The sequence below is a fragment of the Notolabrus celidotus genome, chromosome 17 (genome assembly GCF_009762535.1).
Source record: "Notolabrus celidotus isolate fNotCel1 chromosome 17, fNotCel1.pri, whole genome shotgun sequence".
Taxonomy (NCBI): domain Eukaryota; kingdom Metazoa; phylum Chordata; class Actinopteri; order Labriformes; family Labridae; genus Notolabrus; species Notolabrus celidotus.
In genome coordinates, this window is record NC_048288.1 from 30,928,720 (window position 1) to 30,946,539 (window position 17,820).

At 42.7% G+C, this 17,820-nt stretch overlaps 1 protein-coding gene across 1 annotated transcript; it reads right to left on the bottom strand.

The window, feature by feature from the left end:
• Window positions 1-532: 532 nt before the first annotated feature.
• klhl15 (kelch-like family member 15) lies at window positions 533-17,579 on the bottom strand. Its single transcript, XM_034706068.1, has 10 exons — window positions 17,464-17,579; window positions 15,571-15,853; window positions 11,216-11,303; window positions 7,850-7,988; window positions 7,370-7,558; window positions 7,062-7,286; window positions 6,719-6,880; window positions 6,415-6,624; window positions 5,240-5,430; window positions 533-5,122 (listed from the first exon to the last, which is right to left on the bottom strand). Exons 2-10 carry the CDS (start codon window positions 15,632-15,634, stop codon window positions 4,309-4,311), a joined length of 2,082 nt encoding a protein of 693 aa, XP_034561959.1. The 5' UTR covers window positions 15,635-15,853; window positions 17,464-17,579; the 3' UTR covers window positions 533-4,308.
• Between the last annotated feature and the right edge of the window lie 241 nt (window positions 17,580-17,820).

A 17,820-nucleotide genomic window follows, 5' to 3' on the forward strand; every position in this document is an offset into this window, starting at 1 on the left:
TTAAAATTCATTTTATGTCCTTTTTTCTTTTACAATCATTTTCTGCCTTTTTAGTCATTTTAAATGACCTTTTTAAAGTCTCTATAAAATGAGTAGTATGTCCTTTAAAGTTCTTTTAAATTAATGTTATGCCATTTAACACTTCTGGAGGCTGGGGGTTTAAAGTTAGTGTTTAAAAAAGTGCAAAAACAGAAAAATCTGAGCTTAAAAACTGGAAAATAAACAGTTTGGGGAATAAAAAACATAAATATAAAACAGAGCGAGGGAACTCATTCGAACAAAGAAGGTGTTGACATTTGGGAGTGGAGATGTTTGAATGTGAACTTTTTTTTAAGAAAATGTTTTTATTTTAGTCTGTGATGTTCTTTAAAGTAGAATGGCGCCCATTCTAATTTTTTAAAGTTATATTTTTGGCCTTTTTGCCTTTATTATATAGGACAGCTGAAGAGAGACAGGAAATGTGGGGAGTAGAGAGCGGGGGTAGACATGCAGGAAATGGTCGACCGGCCGGGAATCAAACCGGCGACCCCTGCGACGAGGACTGTAGCCTCTGTATGTGGGGCGCTTAGACCGCTAGGCCACCAGCGCCCCAATGGCGCTCATTTTAAACAAGAATGTTTTTCTTTTTCTACATCTTTACGTTTTTGATATCTTGGACATTTTTTGTACTTCTCGACATGTTTTCCGTCCAATCACCTCCCCTTGTACGTCGTTAAAAGTTCCTTTAAGAAGCCCAAAGTGAAACCCACCAACTCTCACTGCTCAGGAGGCGCTGACACGAGAAACAAGCTTTGTACCGGAGGCGTCACAGTTTGTGCGTGACGACAGGTAGAGCCACGAGTTAAAGGATAATACCAACAGGTTTCATATCAGGAAGAAAATTCAAGTCAGATCCTCTCAAAAGACGAGACGTGTTCAAGACGAGATGAGCTCAAACGTGGCCGAAGGACAGTTTGCATACAGGAGAAAGTAAAGCTGGAGACGGTTATTTCATGACACTGGTGCCCTTCTTTTAAAACGTGTTAGGACCCAGCTCTCTCTGATTTATTAACCCGTCTTTTCAGTGCACGCTGGAAGAAAGACTGCAGAAAACATCCGATCATTAGCCACGCACAGTGCTGCTGCTGCTGCTGACAGGACAGGACCAAGAACAATCTGCCACGATTCACAAAGTCTTCTGTCACAATAAATAATCCTACATGGGTTACTGCATAGCTCGGTGAAAGCGAAACGTCAAAATAAATAACTTAAATAACTGCAGACGTACAGAACTGCATCAGAGTGTGCTCTAGCCCTTTTCACAGTCGGCTCATGGAAAGAAAAAACAAACGTCAGGGTCAGAAACACGGAGCGGGACGTCAGCGGGGTCGAGGCGTGAACAGTGAATCTGACGACTCCAAATCTGCTTCTGTTTTTAATTAAAGGACGCGTTTCAGCGTCTGAAATCAACACGGCAACGCTTAAAGAGACAGGACGCCGTTTTAGCCTTGTGCAGGAGTCACTGAAACAAAAACCTTCATCGCTTTTTAGAGTCCTTTTAAATATATCTGATGTCCTTTGGAGTTCTTTTACAGACCAGGTACGACTTCTAGTGTCCTCTAAATGAATTTGATGTCTTTCAAGGTCCCCCTGAATACATTTGATGTCCTGTAAACTCTTTTTAGTGAATTTCAAGACATTTTAATGAATTTAATACAATTTAAAGTGGTTTTAAATGACTTTTATGTCCATTGAAGGTCTGTTCATTTGATTTTATTCCTTTCATGATCCTTATAAATCAATCTAATGTCCTTCAAAGCTCTTTATGGCTGATTTCATGTCATTAAAATGAATTTTCAATGAGTTCCTTTGAATGTCTTTTACGAAAAAATTAGACAATATTCTTTTTTAATTGATTGTATGGCCTTTAGAGTTCCTTTTAAGGGATCACATGTCATTTTAAGTCCTTTTAAACTTGTTCTATGCCTCTAAGAGTCCTTTTAAATGAACAATATGACTTTCAGATTTCTTCTATGGGGATTTTGTGTCCTCAAAAGTTATTTAGAATAAGTGTATGTCCTTTGAATGTCTTATGGATGAGTTTTATAACTTTCAAAATTATTCTCAATGAGTTATCTTCCCTTGTTGGAATTTCAAGGAATTTAAGATTATTATAAGTTCTTTTGAACTTGTTTTATGTCTTCTGGGAGTATCTAAAGGGGATTTTATGTCCTTAATAGTTATCTTTAATTATTTGTATGTCATTTAAAGTCCTCTTCAATTAGGTTCAAATTAATTTTATGTCCTTTCTTCTTTTACAATCATGTTTTGCCTTTTTAGTCATTTTAAATGAATCTTATACCTTTTAAAGTCTCTATAAAATAAGTAGTCTGTCCTTTAAAGTTCTTTTAAATGAATGTTATGCCATTTATAGTAATTTCATAAAAAGTTATATGTCGTTTGAATGTCTTTTCAATCAATCTCATATTAGAGTTAGAGTTATTCTCTGAGTTTTCTGTTCTTGTTAGATTTTAGAATATTTTATTTCTCTTTTGAGTTATTTCAAATTTGTTTTATCACTTTTAGAAGTCTTTTAATTTGATTTTATGGCATTTTAAGTCCTTTTTAATTAGGTTGAAATTAATTTGATGTCCTTTCTTCTTTCACAATATTTTTTTGCCTTTTTAGAGTCATTTTAAATGAATTTTATATTTTTTAAAGTCTTTAAAATGAGCAGTAAGTCCTTTAAAGGTAATTCTAATTGAATGGAATAACTATCAGAGTCATTTTAAATGAATTTATTTCTATTAGAGCACATTTTATGGCTTCCAGAGTCCTTTGTTATTACATTTTAATTTGTGCTTGTAAATAATGGCTTTACCTTAATTTTTTGTATTTTTAGTTTTAGGACATGAGCCTTTAATTATCTCCAGGACAGAGTCTGAATGTGAAGCTGCCTTAGAATGAACAGGACTGTATAATAAAGTGACTGTTAACTCTTAATAATAATAAAGCTTTAAGGTGTTCCTCTTTATCCCCGACACTGACTGAGGTCTGTTTCAAACGTCCTGACCTGAAGCTCCACAGTGGGATTTAATTATTCTCTCTCTTTGGTACCTTTTGTTTTTTTTTTAATTGGCACTTGCCCCAGAAGCGGGGAAAACAACCGGCCTCATATGGCACTCGTGATTCAATCCCCCAGGGCGCTCCTCACGTTCGTCAGGTTAGAAAATGTCCGTACGAGATAAAGAGGAGGACTCCTGCACGAGGCTCGGGGTTCCTCACGGCGGAGTAATCGGCCTCCTCGTTGATTTCAGACGCTTCTTAACGTCTCCGGCAGCACGGCATGTCGCCGCTCTGCAGCTGTCGGGACTGTGGATCTACTCCGAGGCGGTAAAGTGCAGGGAATGTGGAGGAGTCAGTAAAGCACGCGGACGACATCCTTTGACCTTTGACCCTGTCACTATCAGAACATGACATCATAACCAATGAAGCGTTTTGTACCATGTAGTGTTTTTTTTCCTCTTGAACTTCCACTCAGCTCTCTCTCACACACACACACACACACACACACACATTCGTTCATTAGTATACACACACTCAGCGCAGAGGAAGGAGCGGTGGCACGGAGAGATGATGTAATGAACATGAGGACAGTATGACGGGTGTCTGGGGGGGAAAGAGCAGATTTAGGACTAAAAGCTGGAACGCACTGGAAGCTCAAACTGATGGTGAGATCATCTGAAGCAGAGGAGCCGGGGATTAAATCAGCTGGTCTATAATCTAATCTCTAACGTGTCTGTGTTTATAGACCGGATCGTTTGCTGTTAGATATCTTAAAGGGCTTCTCTTGATTCTTTTAAAGCGTTTCCTCTTCATTAAAGTGACTCTGAAGTGTCTGTTTTTGTCGTGTAGTCTCTCTGCAGATGCGTGAGCGCGTCGCTTCCAGTGCGTTTCTGCAGTGCGCCGGACTGAGCAGCTGCCTAAATACAGCAGGTGAGTAGTAGAATAGGAAACTGACCACAGTCCAAACATAAACCTTTTTTTCTCCTCTCTAATATTTTCCTTGTTTTTCTGAGAAAGCTAAATCTGAAAGTGTTCAAGCTGACCGTTAACATGTGACGTCACGCCGCGCCCGGCTTCCCCCTGCCTTCAGAGAAGAGCAGCGGATCTACGGCCCGCCGTCTCTCCCTCACCTCAGGTAAGTGCTGGTCTCTAGATTTCGAAGCCTGCGCGTCAGTGAGTCTCCCGCCTGTAAACACCTGATCCCCCCCAGCGGGAGACCTCAGTCCTCCTACAGAGCGTCCCTGTTTCTATAAAAAGCAGACCTCAGCTGCAGCGTCTCACGTGCTCCAGCACATACTCCGGGAAGAGCAGACTGCACACCTGCAGACCGTCCAGTTTGCAAGGCATCCTGGGATACTCGTCCTCCTTCCACTTGTTCTCGTCGGGGTCGAAGGTGAGGATGGAGTCACTGTAGTGGCCGTTGTAACAGAGGCCGCCCAGCACCATGATCTGCCTGTCCAACACAGCCACGCCGTGGCCGCTGCGGCCGATGGGCATGGAGGCGAGGATGGTCCACTCGTCGGTGTCGGGGTCGTACACCTCGGTGGACGGGCAGCCCTGCGACTCGAAGGAGGCGCGCAGGATCACGCACACGCCTCCGAACACGTACAGCTTCCCGTTGTGAGAGATCATCTTGTGGAAGCAGCGGGCGTAGTTCATTTTGGATTTGTTCTCCCAGCAGCTGGTGTGAGTGCCGGGCAGCAGCGGCCCGCGGCCGGGGCGTGTCCTGTGTGCGTCCGACCCACCTGAGCTCCCCCCTCCTCCTCCTCCTCCTCCTCCACCTCCTCCTCCTCCTCCTCCTCCCCCGCCTCCTCCCCCTCCTCCCCCCGCCTCCCGCCCAGGGTCGAACACGCACACCTGTTTGGAGGTGGAGGAGGAGGTGATGCCGCCGGTGATGTACAGTTTACCGTTGAGGACCGTTCCCTCGTGGCCGTACTTGTTGACTGGATACGGGTCCACGAACTCCCAGCGGTCCTCTGTGATGTCGTAGCGCTCTGTGGAGTAGAAGGTCTCGTCTCGCGTGCGGCCCGCTACGGCGTAGATGAACTTCCCGATGACGCCAACAGCAAACTCCGACCTGAAAACAACAAACAGCGTGACACTGAACGTCTCCAACGTCACCGTGAATTTAACTCAACGTGAAAAAGAACCAGACTGAAGAGACCAGGACCCTCTGGGTTCTGTCCCCGCTCACCTGGGCACAGACATGTCGGCCATGCGGAGCCACGAGTTCTGCCGGGGGTCGTAGCGGTAGACTTTGGAGGAGGCGTGAAACTCCCCGTCGGGTCCGAGCTCCTCTCCACCCAGCAGGAAGGCAAAGTTGTTGACGATCGCCAGGCAGTCCGGTCTCAACGGCACCTGAGGTCCCTCCAGCTCCCACCAGACCTGAGGGGAGAAACCACAGATCACTGACCCCGAGACCCTCTGAGCTCAGACTACAGGTACTGACCCAAGACCTTTCTGCAGTCCCTGAGCTCCCTGGTCTCTTAGATTCCTCTTGATCTCTGATGTAGATTCCTTTTTTGGGTCTGTCATAAATCCTTTCTATTCTTCTTTCTTTCATTCCTTCTTTCTTCCTTCCTTCTTTTATTCCTCCCTCCTTGCTTTCTTTCTTTCTTTCTTTCATTCCTTCCTCCTTTCTTTATTTCATCCCTTCTTTCATTTACTTCTTTATTTCCTTCCTTATTTCTTCCTTCCTTCCTTTCATTCCTTCCTCCTTTCTTTCTTCCTTCCTTCCTTCCTTTCTCTCTTTGTTCTTTCCATGTTTCTTCATCCTTTTATGTCTCCTTTTCTTGTCACGTTCTTTCCTTCTGTCATACCATTTATTCTCCTTTTTCTTTCTTCTGGTCTCCCTCTCTTCTCTCTTTTCTTAGACCTTTCTGGAGTCCCTGAGCTCCCTTGTCTTGTAGGTTCCTCTGGATCTCTGCTGCTGTGGACGTGCCAGACTCCAGCTGCTACAACTACTACTATCCGTCTCCCCACTATCATCTCTCTTTCTCTCTCTCACTCTCTCTCTCTTCATCTCCCTCTATCTCTCTCTCCAACACGGTCTCAGCAGATGTGTGTCTAACATGAGTCTGGTCCTGCTGGAGGTTTCTGCCTGTTAAAGGAAGTTTGTCCTTGCCACTGTAACTTGCTAAATGCTGCAAAGTGCTCTGCTCATGGTGGATTAAGATGAGATCAGACTGAGTCCTGTCTGTGAGATGGGACTGGATCTGATCCGGTCTTGATGTTGGGTCTTTGTTGATAATAGAACATAGAGGACGGTCTAGACTGGCTCTGTTTGGAAAGAGTCTGAGGAGAACGTTTGTTCGGATTTGGACCTGACACGTTTTAATCTTCAAGCATTCAAAAAGTTTAACCGGACACCTTGGGGCGCTGCAGCAGGAGGATCTTGCTGTTGACCATACTGTGTCCGATCATCCCCCTGAAGACGGCGGTCTGCGGGCGGACAGAGCGGATCCTGTTGGAGCGCGTCTCCACCAGAGGCTGCTGGTTGACATCATGAAAGTAACTGAGCGCCTGGTCGACCTCCTGCCTCAGCTGCCTGGAGTACCTGTAAAACTCGGACGTCTTCACCTGCGAGTGAAACACAGACACAGGAGATACGTGATGAGTGCGTCCCCGGCTGGACGTCAGGAGCGTCAGCGTGTGCGTGAAAGCAGCGCCGAACCTTCTCGAAGATGTTGGCCGGAGTCATGAGACAGAAGCGGATGGACTGCACGATGGTGTCCGTGTGCCTCCATCGCCGCCGGTCGTGTCTCAGCCACCCCTGAACCGCTTCGTACAGCTCGATTTCTGGGAAGCGACTGAGAGCGTCGCTGTTCAGGTACGCCTGGGGGAGCAGAGAGAGGAGTTAGAGAGCGAGGTCACTGAGACACCTGAGGACGAAGGGAGTTCTGTAACGCCTGTTTTTGGTTTCCCTCCGTCAGATGAAGCTCCGTCTCTGCAGGGATCTTCAAAGTAATCTAATCAGACACACTTTGATCTGTTAAATCTGCAAAGAGTGATCAAACCTGAAGTCTCTCCAGGCTGAGGTAGGACAGGAAGTCGGGTCGGCTCATGAGGGGGACAAAGTTGTCGAGCAGGAAGTTGTCTAGCTGCTCCTGGACGCCCTCCACTCCCACGCTGAAGTCTTCCAGGAGGCGCATGACCTCGGCACAGTTCTCCAAGCAGATCTTCGCCAGCAGGAAGGAGCAGCAGAACTCCACCGCCTCCGTCAGCTGGACGTACATGGCCGCCTGCGGGGGGACAGAAACACGGTGAAGGCGCGGACGGAAACACTGCTGATGAATCGGTCAGGCATCAGACGGCGAGTGCTCACCTGGAGGATCTCTTGCACCGTGGGCATGCTGAGCTCCAGAGAGCCGTAGTACATGAACCGGAGGATGTGGCCGAACCCAGCAGCCGTCAGCCCCTTCATGTGGATCTTGTCCTGGTCCCGCTCCCTCATGTCTGCTGTGAACATGACCCGGAAGTAATCGCTCTGGGTGGCCAGAAGCGCCTTGTGGGCCTGAAGGAGGAGGAGGAGGGACACATCAGTTAGACAGACTATCAAAATCAGTTCATCTATTTGCTCTTTTCTTGTCTCGTGTTCTGACTGTAAGTAAACGTGCAACAGTAATCTCCAAAAGAAACCCCACTGTTGGTCCCAGAAAGTGCTGTCCCATTCCCAGTTCTACAGTTTGAACCCTTACAGCCTCCTGCCCTCAATCCCTCTCCAGGTCAATTAAGTCAAGAAGGGCTCAGGGTTTAGGGGGGACATTGAGATTGGGCCTGTGTGTCTCCTGTTGGATCTGTGTACCTGGAAGTGGTGCTCCTCTATCAACAGTGTGACATCCAGCAGCAGACGCTCCTCATAAAGCGCCCGGAAGCCCGACGACACACTCCCATCGTGCACCTGGGACAGGTACACCTCCACATCTGCCCCCGACATAACACACCTAGAGGCGGGGAGGAGAGCGGAGCGAGGGAGCGGAGAGTGGAGTTAAAATCAGAGAGCAGTACGAGTCACATGGTTAGAGTTAGCTACAGCTGTTTAACAGTCACTGGATTTCATGCCTAACCCTAACGGTCCGTGGGTTCAATCCCTAATCCTAACCGTCAGTGGGTTCCATCCCTAACTCTAACCTTCAGTGGGTTCAATCCCTAACCCTAACAGTCCATGGGTTCGATCCCTAACCCTAAAAGTCTGTGGGTTCACTCCCTAACCCTAACAGTAACCCTCAGTGGGTTCAATCCCTAACAATAAAAGTCTGTGGATCAATCCCTAACCCTAACCCTTCAGTGGGTTCAGACCCCTTACCCTAACCATCAGTTGGTTCAATCCCTTACCCTAACCGTCCGCAGGTTCAATCCATAATCGTTCTTAGGCTCAATCCCTAACCCTAACCGTCCGTGAGTTTAATCCCTAACCCGAACCCTGACCATCCAAGGGTTCAATCTCTGACCCTAACACTAACCGTCAGTGGGTTCAATCCCTAACCCTGACCGTCAGTGGGTTCAATCCCTAACTGTAACCCTAACCGTCAGTGGGTTCAATCCCTAACCCGAAACCCTGACCGCCCGTGGGTTCAATCCCTAACCCGAACCCTGACCATCCAAGGGTTCAATTCCTGACGCTAACACTAACCGTCAGTGGGTTCAATCCCTAACCGTCAGTGGGTTCAATCCCTAACCGTCAGTGGGTTCAATCCCTAACTGTAACCCTAACCTTCAGTGGGTTCAATCCCTAACCCTAACCGTCAGTGGGTTCAATCCCTAACTGTAACCCTAACCGTCAGTGGGTTCAATCCCTAACTGTAACACTAACCATCAGTGGGTTCAATCCCTAACCCTAACCGTCAGTGGGTTCAATCCCTAACCCTAACAGTCAGTGGGTTCAATCCCTAACCCTAACTACTCAGGTTTAATGCCTAACCCTAACCCTTGGTATTGGTCCGTGTTCTTGATACCTAACCATAAAGAGGGGAGTTGTTTAAAAATGACTTCAGCAAACACAAAACTTCAGGTTCAGGGACCGGTCTGTGTGTGCTGCAGGGAGGTAAGAGTGGGCCTTTAGGGCGTTCAGTAGGACGCTCAGCTTTAAAAGCTCAGCAGTTCAGTTCTGCTGCATCCAAACAGGCCGTTACTCTCTCTCAGACAAACGTGTGTGTTTCTGCACGGAGAGCCACTGGGGAAATATTCTGCTCCACTGCAACAACACAGAGAGGGGGGGGGGGCGCACAAAAAAACACAGAAAGGAAAAAGCATCCTGCTGCATGTTCACTGGTCACTTCTTCAGCCATGTGCACACAAACAAAACACACAAACACACATACACACACAAGAAGAGTAAAAACACACTCATTAACAATGCAAATGAAACAAACACACACACAGCACACTCACCTCTGATTGGCCACGGGCATGTCAGAGGGGGTTGTCCGAGCCAATCAGAGGACAGTGCCCCTTGTGTCCTGTAGATGCTAACAATGTCCCTTTTCTGAGCGTCAATCACCTGGACGACAAAGCCAACACAACGGCCACATTAAAGCATGAACGTCTGCAGGATCATCAAACAGCCGACTGAAGTATGTGGACGCCTGAACGCCTCGGTGCGGAGGAGGGGGGCAGAGGGGTCCACATAGTTCTGGTCTTCATGTGTGTTAAAGGAATGTGAGGTCTCTTTAATTTAAAAACTTCAGCACATGAAGATGTAACTATTATTATTATTAACATGGATGATATGAGATGATGTTTAATGACGTCAGGATTAGGATTACCTGAGTTCATCATGAAAACAGTCGGACTCTGAGGGGAACAAACTTCTACATCAGAAGAACGGATCTGATTTTGGAAATGCTTCCTCTAATGTTGGCCGCTTTAAAGACCGTGTTTTTGGTCACGTCTTTGAGTCTGTTTGAAACCTGGTTCATATTTTAGCATCGACTTTCTAAGCCGGTCAGATCACCTGTTTCTATTCCCGTTATGTTTTCTGCTTCCTCGTCCACAGGGAACTCTGAGCTGCTGTGTTAATCTGGAGATGATGAATGTTTCTATTGATCCCAAATTTGATTTCAAAGAAGAATAAAGAGAAGAGACGTCGGAGGAGATGGAGAGTAATGCTGATGTACGGTGATAATTTAATTCACGACAGATTTATGGCTGATGTACAGTCGATTTGCATGTCAATTTATGGCAGATTAATGGCAGATTTACTGTCAAATTAACCAACGATTAACATGTGAATTTACAGCTAATGTACAGTCAATTTAGGGACAATTTACAGTCGATTTATGGTCAAATTAACAGTTGATTTTCAGCTAATTTACAGTCAATTTAGGGCAGATTTAAGGTTGAATTTGGTCGATTTACGGCTGATTTACATGTCAATTTCTGGCAGTTTAACAGCCGATTTACATTCCATTCACATGTCGATCTACAGCTAATGTACAGTCAATTCATTACAGATTTATAGTCAAATTAACGGTCGATTTATAGTTAATGTACCGTCAGTTTAGGGCCAATTTACTGCCGATTTACGGTCAATTTATGGCAGATTAACGGCAGATTTATGGTCAAAATAATAACAATACATGTACTTGTCGATGTACAGCTAATTTACAGTCAATTTATGGCAGAATTATGGTCAAATTAACTGCCGATTTATAGCTAATGTACAGTCAGTTTAGGGCCAATTTACAGGAGATTTACGGCAGATTTATGGCTGATGTACAGCAATTCTGGGTATGTTGTAAATGCAGGAAATACGTTGTTGACTTGCAGACCAATCACAGGGCTTCTGCTTTGTTTTCAATGCGACTGCGCTCTGCGTTGAAACAGGTCTACGTGAACCTACAGCATCAATTCAACGCAGAACCAGTCTTAAGATGTTGAATTAAATCACTCATGCTGCATTTAGCTGCAACAACCGTTAGACAATCTGAGCTGTCTTCATGTCGACAGTGTGGGAGTGCGACTTCATCACTACTGAAGTCTAAAACCTTAACGCCCTCGTCTACGCTGTCAGCCTAATGACGGAGGTTTAAGATGTATGAAACGGTCGCGGGGAGAGGGAACCTGATGGATGATGGGTAACATGAGCGCTGAGTCATTAGTGACGGGGTTTCCTCAGGTGAAGGTGAAAGTGAAGGTGAAGCATGCAGCGCTGCAGAGTGAAAACTTTTACCTTTTGGAGCCCGGGCGAACAATCACAGGCTTTGACAGCTGAGCGCTAAGGGGCCGCTCGCATTTCCTGTGTTTGTGTTTCCCTGGTTCTAACAGAGGAGACAAGAAGAGAGCAGTTAGATATTTGACTTTTCTTTTCCTAGCTTGAACGGAGCTTTTACTTTAAGGTCTTCAGTTTTTAAGACTTTGATTTTCTCGCTGCTTTAAGGACAAAAAGTTGCAGTCATCAAATGTTTGAGTTATTCAGTATTTGAATAAGAAATGTTTCTGTTGTGGGACTGATAAAGGATGATTTTATCTTGTCTTATTAAGAAGCTTGAATAAATTATCTTTAAGCATTACGCTTAACAACATGTTTGTATTTTACATTAGTAGCAGATTCAGAGTGAAACAAGACACTGACAAATTAGCCTTATGGTTGACTTTGGCATAACCCTTACACGGATGCTTTGCTGAAATGTTCATTACTTTGCACTGTCCCTTTAAATAAATAAATAATAAATAACTGGAGATTACTCGTTCACTTTACTTTACTTTATTATTCCCTCAAAGTACAGAATTACCATTTTGGCTCATTATTTTAATATAAAGCTGAAATAATAAGGAAAAAGAGCCTTTGTTGACATTTTAAAGATTGTTTCTGCAACTTTAAATCTAAATATTTCTACTTTATCATCCTGTATGGTGGAGAGAAACTAGGGAATCTTCACATTTGAGTGGTGAAATAAGCAAATATGGTGAATTTATAGAACTTCTCTCTAAATGAATGTTTATTTTAATGTAAATAAAGCTCACCTGATCAAAGAGAGGAATTAAAAACAAGCTTAGACCAGACAGTTGTCTCTTTGTCCTCATTCTTGACCCCCCTTGTGTTTTATTAACCAACTATAATGAATCATTAAAGTTGTGTTAGATTATTAGTCAGGCGTCTTCATGTTCTTCTCAGTAGAAAGCCTTAAATCAGAAAGTGGTGTTTAGTATCTCAAACAGCTAATACTTCCTGGAGTAAAGACCATTAATCGCGCTCTGTAAATCCGACTAAGTCTCCATGTAGTTTGGTTTCAGGACCTCTCGCCCTCGCCCTGACCTGACCCGGGTCAGTAGTGAAAAAGAAAAACAACAACAGGTTGTGAGTCCGCTCTGAGTCTGCGGCCGAGCTCACCTGACGACCGGCTCAGCCCCCGCAGAGGTTTACAATCGCCTCACAGCCGGCAGCTAAGCTAACGTATTGTTTAACTAACACAGGGCCCTCGTATCAGATCACTTCACACTCCGCTGACTCGTTAGGAGAGGTAGAGGAGTGTGTGTCCTCACGTCTGGACCCCTACTCTACTGAAAGGAGGATTCTTTAAAGAGAGGATCCTGGTGAAAGTATTTAATATTGCCTCCAGACTTCATGTCATAATGAACTTTATTCTAACATCAACAGACACAACATCCAAAGACTAAAACTAACTCAACACGCTGCTGCTGCTGCTGCTGCTGGGTTTTAACACATGGAAGAGAAGCGATCACATGAAACCGGTCCTTCCTCCAGTCCTGAGTTTCAGACCTGATTTGTTCTTAAAGCCTTCAATGATCCCACTCCAGTCTACATCCACTGCCTGAGGTCCTGTCAAAGGGCCCTAATCAAGGCTCCTGAATCTGGACTGGTCACAAGAGGGGACCGAGCGTTTGCAGTTTAGGCTCCACAGCTGAGGACGTCGAACCAGCAGAGTCCTCTTTGAAATCTGTCTCACCTTATGTCATGAAAGCATCTACAGACGAGGATTAGAGCCACTGAAAATAAATCAAGATGTAGAGGGCGGGCGAGAATTAAAAAAAATCTTTAAAAAAAAGGTGTTATTTATTTGTTTTATTCTGAGATTAAAATCAGAATTTTGGGGTGCGCTGGCTGAGCGGTCTAAGCGCCCCACATACAGAGGCTGTAGTCCTCGTCACAGAGGTCGCTGGTTCGACTCCCAGCCTCGACCATTTGCTGCATGTCGTCCCCCACTCTCTACTCCAAATGTATCATGTCTCTTCAGCTGTCCCATCAATAAAGGCAAAAATGCACAAAAATATAACTTTAAAAAAAAGTCTGAATTTTCATGTAATTCCCAGAACTTTAATTTTTGAATTCAGAGATTAAAGGTCAGAATCTGGAGATCAAATCCAGAATTCTCAGATTAAAGGTCAGTATTCCGAGAACAAAGTCAGCATTCGGAGATTAAAGCCACAATTCTGAGATCAAAGTTAGAATTCAGGATCAAAGTTAGAATTCTGAGATCAAAGTTAGAACTCTGAGATTAAAGGTCAGAATTCAGGATCAAAGTCAGAACTCCGAGGTCATAGTCATTATTCTGAGATCAAAGTCAGAACTCCGGGATCAAAGTCAGTATTCTGAGATCAAAGTCAGAATTCAGGATCAAAGTCTGTATTCTGAGATCAAAGTCAGAATTCAGGATCAAAGTCTGTATTCTGAGATCAAAGTCAGAATTCAGGATCAAAGTCTGTATTCTGAGATCAAAGTTAGAATTCAGGATCAAAGTCTGTATTCTGAGATCAAAGTCAGAATTTAGGATCAAAGTCTGTATTCTGAGATCAAAGTCAGAATTCAGGATCAAAGTCTGTATTCTGAGATCAAAGTCAGAATTCAGGATCAAAGTCTGTATTCTGAGATCAAAGTCAGTATTCTGAGATCAAAGTCAGAATTCAGGATCAAAGTCTGTATTCTGAGATCAAAGTCAGAATTCAGGATAAAAGTTTGTATTCTGAGATCAAAGTTAGAATTCAGGATCAAAGTTAGAATTCTGAGATCAAAGTTAGAACTCTGAGATTAAAGGTCAGAATTCAGGATCAAAGTCAGAACTCCGAGGTCATAGTCATTATTCTGAGATCAAAGTCAGTATTCTGAGATCAAAGTCAGAATTCAGGATCAAAGTCTGTATTCTGAGATCAAAGTCAGAATTCAGGATCAAAGTCTGTGTTCTGAGATCAAGTCAGAATTCAGGATCAAAGTCTGTATTCTGAGATCAAAGTCTGTATTCTGAGATCAAAGTCAGAATTCAGGATCAAAGTCTGTATTCTGAGATCAAAGTCAGAATTCAGGATAAAAGTTTGTATTCTGAGATCAAAGTTAGAATTCCGAGAACAAAGTCAGCATTCAGAGATTAAAGCCAGAATTCTGAGATCATAGTTACAATTCAGGATCAAAGTCAGTATTCTGGATTCAAAGTTAGCATTCAGAGATTAAAGGTCAGATTTACAACATCAAAATCTGAATCCTGACTCTATTATTCCTAGTAAAAGAAAATAAACCCTTATACATTTAATTTGCTTGTTGGCCCTCCATACATCTTTTTTTTTTCAGTGGCTCTAATCCTCTTCTGTAAACATCACACCTCACTGATTTATCATCTGCTTTAATTGACATGATTTATTATTTTGTTGTCTTAAATATTATATCGTGTGTTTATATTTTTAAGTCACATTGTCAATGGTTTTTTTAAAGAGTGACATAAAAGTATTTCCCTTTACCTCATGTGACTCTCCTGAACACTGTCCTGATCTGTCTCTCAAACAGCTTCAGTGTCTGTCTCAGTCTTTCACCTGAGCTGTGTTATCATGTGTATTAATGTTTGTTGTGTCCTGATATCTGCTGTATCAGTAATATTAATAAAGTTGAAGTTATGTTACTGTCATGGGGAAATTATGTGGAGGAATTGAAGCTTTATTGACCTTCTTAATGATAAACAGGAATAAAAGAAGATAAAGATGGAGAAACAGTAAAGCTGAGAGGTCTATGACTATCTATGAAACCTCTTTAATTCATCCTTTGTTCCTCTCTCCTCTTGTTCTCTATCTTTTAGTCTCTTATTGTTGTTAACTCTTCTGTTTTCATGTCTACACAGTGAGGGAAGCTTTGTAAACTGAGCTACACATGCTAACATTAGCATAGAAGCAGTCTCTGTTAAAGTAGGTAACATTATTTTTCATAACACTGACATGAGGAGCACGGGGGCGGGATAGGGCAGATATTACTGTTATTTTGTTTTATTTTTATAAAGAATAAGATGATAGAGTGAGTTATAAAGATCTCCAGTGCTCAGATCCGAGCCCAAAACAAAGACAGCTCCTAACGGTCCTGCTAACTCTGCTGCCCGGGGATGGAGTCATGCTAGCTGCAGATGGATTCTCCCCTCCGGGATCAGGTCTGTGGACTAAGTTGAGATGTTTGACTCTGCTGTTTGTTTCTTAGCTAGCAGGAGGAACTGTCACGATCCAGAGCTGCAGTGACAGCAGGTCCGGGGGACCCCTCTCTGCTCTCCGCCGGGATCACAGCTTTAGCTTGGCCGCTGAAATCAGCCGTCTCACCTCGGCGGTGCTGATCCCCGGATCCCCTCTTCGACCAGGCAGCAGCTCGGGCTCCGGAGGACATCAAGTCTCGGGTTCGAGTCCGGAATCAAGAAAGCGGAGGGCAGCGGTGCTCTGCCATGTTCCCGTCCACCTGCCGGACGCAGAGACCCCCCCACTCCTCGGCCAGTTACACGGCGAACTCCCCACAGCGGGGCTCAGGCTTTAAGGACGCCATCTTCTGCGCCTGCGTCATTTCCCTTCTGGGCGGAACTGAAGGGCGGAGAGAGGCGCAGCAAAGATCCTGTATGAGAGAGATGGATCACTCCAGGCCCAAAAACAGACACCCTCATTCAAGTCCAGATTTTACTTTACTCGGGGGGCCCAAACTTATGTGGATTGTTACTGTATATATATATTATTAATAATAATAATTTTATTTATACAGCAAAATAAAACAAACATAACACAAGGCAAGATACAAAAATTATATATATTTTTAAAAGATACCTGCAGAGAGCTAATCAATAAGCGTCCTGCTTTCTCTTTTTCTTTTTTTATTGAGTCTCTAATGTCTGTGTAGCTTAGCTGGCTTTGCCTTTTTTATGTTATTTGTTTTATTTATGTATTTATTTTATTTATTTATTTTTTCTCTTCTTCCTTTTCTTCTCTTTCTAATGTAAATGTCTTTATATAATCCACTCTCAATGTTTTACTTTAAATGTGTAATGTTGTTTGAAGACAAGATGTATGATCTGATTTAATTCTCCCCTGTTTGTGGAAAAACAAAAAACAATAAAACTCTGTTTAAAAAAAAAAAAGATATAAACTTCCTTTAAAAGAACTCTAAGGGAATAAAAGTTTTCTTCAATATATTTCTAATAACTGTTTAACTCAAATAAGGCAAAGATCGTAAACATATGAAAGATGCATCACTCCCATCCCAAAAACAGACACCCCCATTTAGGGGCGCGTCCAGACTTTACTTTACTCGGGTGGCCCAAACTTATGTGGGATGTTACTGTATATATATATTATTAATAATAATAATTTTATTTATACAGCATTTTTTTTTAAAGCAAGTTACAAAGTGAACAGCAAAATAAAACAAACATAATTCAAGGCAAGATGAAAAAAATTAATATACACAAAATTCTTTCAAAAGAACTCTAAGGGAATAAAAATATTCAATATATTTCTTATAACGGTTTGGGTTTAACTCAAATAAGGCAAAGATCGTAAACATTTGAGAGATGCATCACTTCTGCCCCAAAAAGTGAGAAGAGAGATTACTGACTGCAACAGGAGATAAGTGGGAAATTATTTTGTTACAGCATGGGACAGGGGAATACAACAATGTACTCACATAGTTAAAAAATATATAATAACAATAATATTGTTACATATGTGAATGTGTATGAATATGTACTATTTACATGTCCATAAAAGCATCATAAATTATTATTGATTATTACTATAATTTATTTACCTTTGTTTTCTGTTCTCGTATGAATGGAGGTTGACAAAAGTAAGATAAATAAAACAAGTAAATTGGTTTGAACCAATAAGAAATGCATTTCATGTGTAACACAAAATGTATTGACACAATAAAGTATTTTAAAAAATGTAGTTTTTTTAATTCTGAGATTAGATTTAAAGTTCTGTTTTCAGAATTCCGAATTTATAACTTTTACCTCAGAACTTAAAAAAAAAAAGAATTCCCAAAGATTCGTGGGGGCGAGGATTGCATCATTTGGGGATTTTAATATGGTATGTAATGAATAAGATTTTTACTATGTCATTCCAATTAATTTGTGTTTAAAACAAATGTACATTAACTTTCAGTTTAAATGTATTGATACCATTTGGGACCAGACAGCCTGCTACTCCAGGGTTTGTGAAAGAACTACAAACCTGATGACGTCAATTACCAACGACGGACCTGACACATGGATAAGCATTTTTTATACTTTTATCAGAAGGGGAAGAAATATTGACAGAACGTGTTTCCTGTTCCATAATTAACAGTGTTTAAGTGCCTTTAAGGTTCTCTGAGTTGAGGTTGGAGCATTTAATGTGTTTAACAGTCAGAGATAAATTGCATCAGCCGTTGTGGAAGGACCCCTTTGCCTCGATGATTCATGAGAAAGCTAAATTCTACAATCCTCTGAAGAAAAATATTTTATTATATGTTACATATGTTATTTTTGTATTTTCATGTTAAAACTTTACCAGATTTAAAAATAAATAAATGATAATTTAATAAGAAAA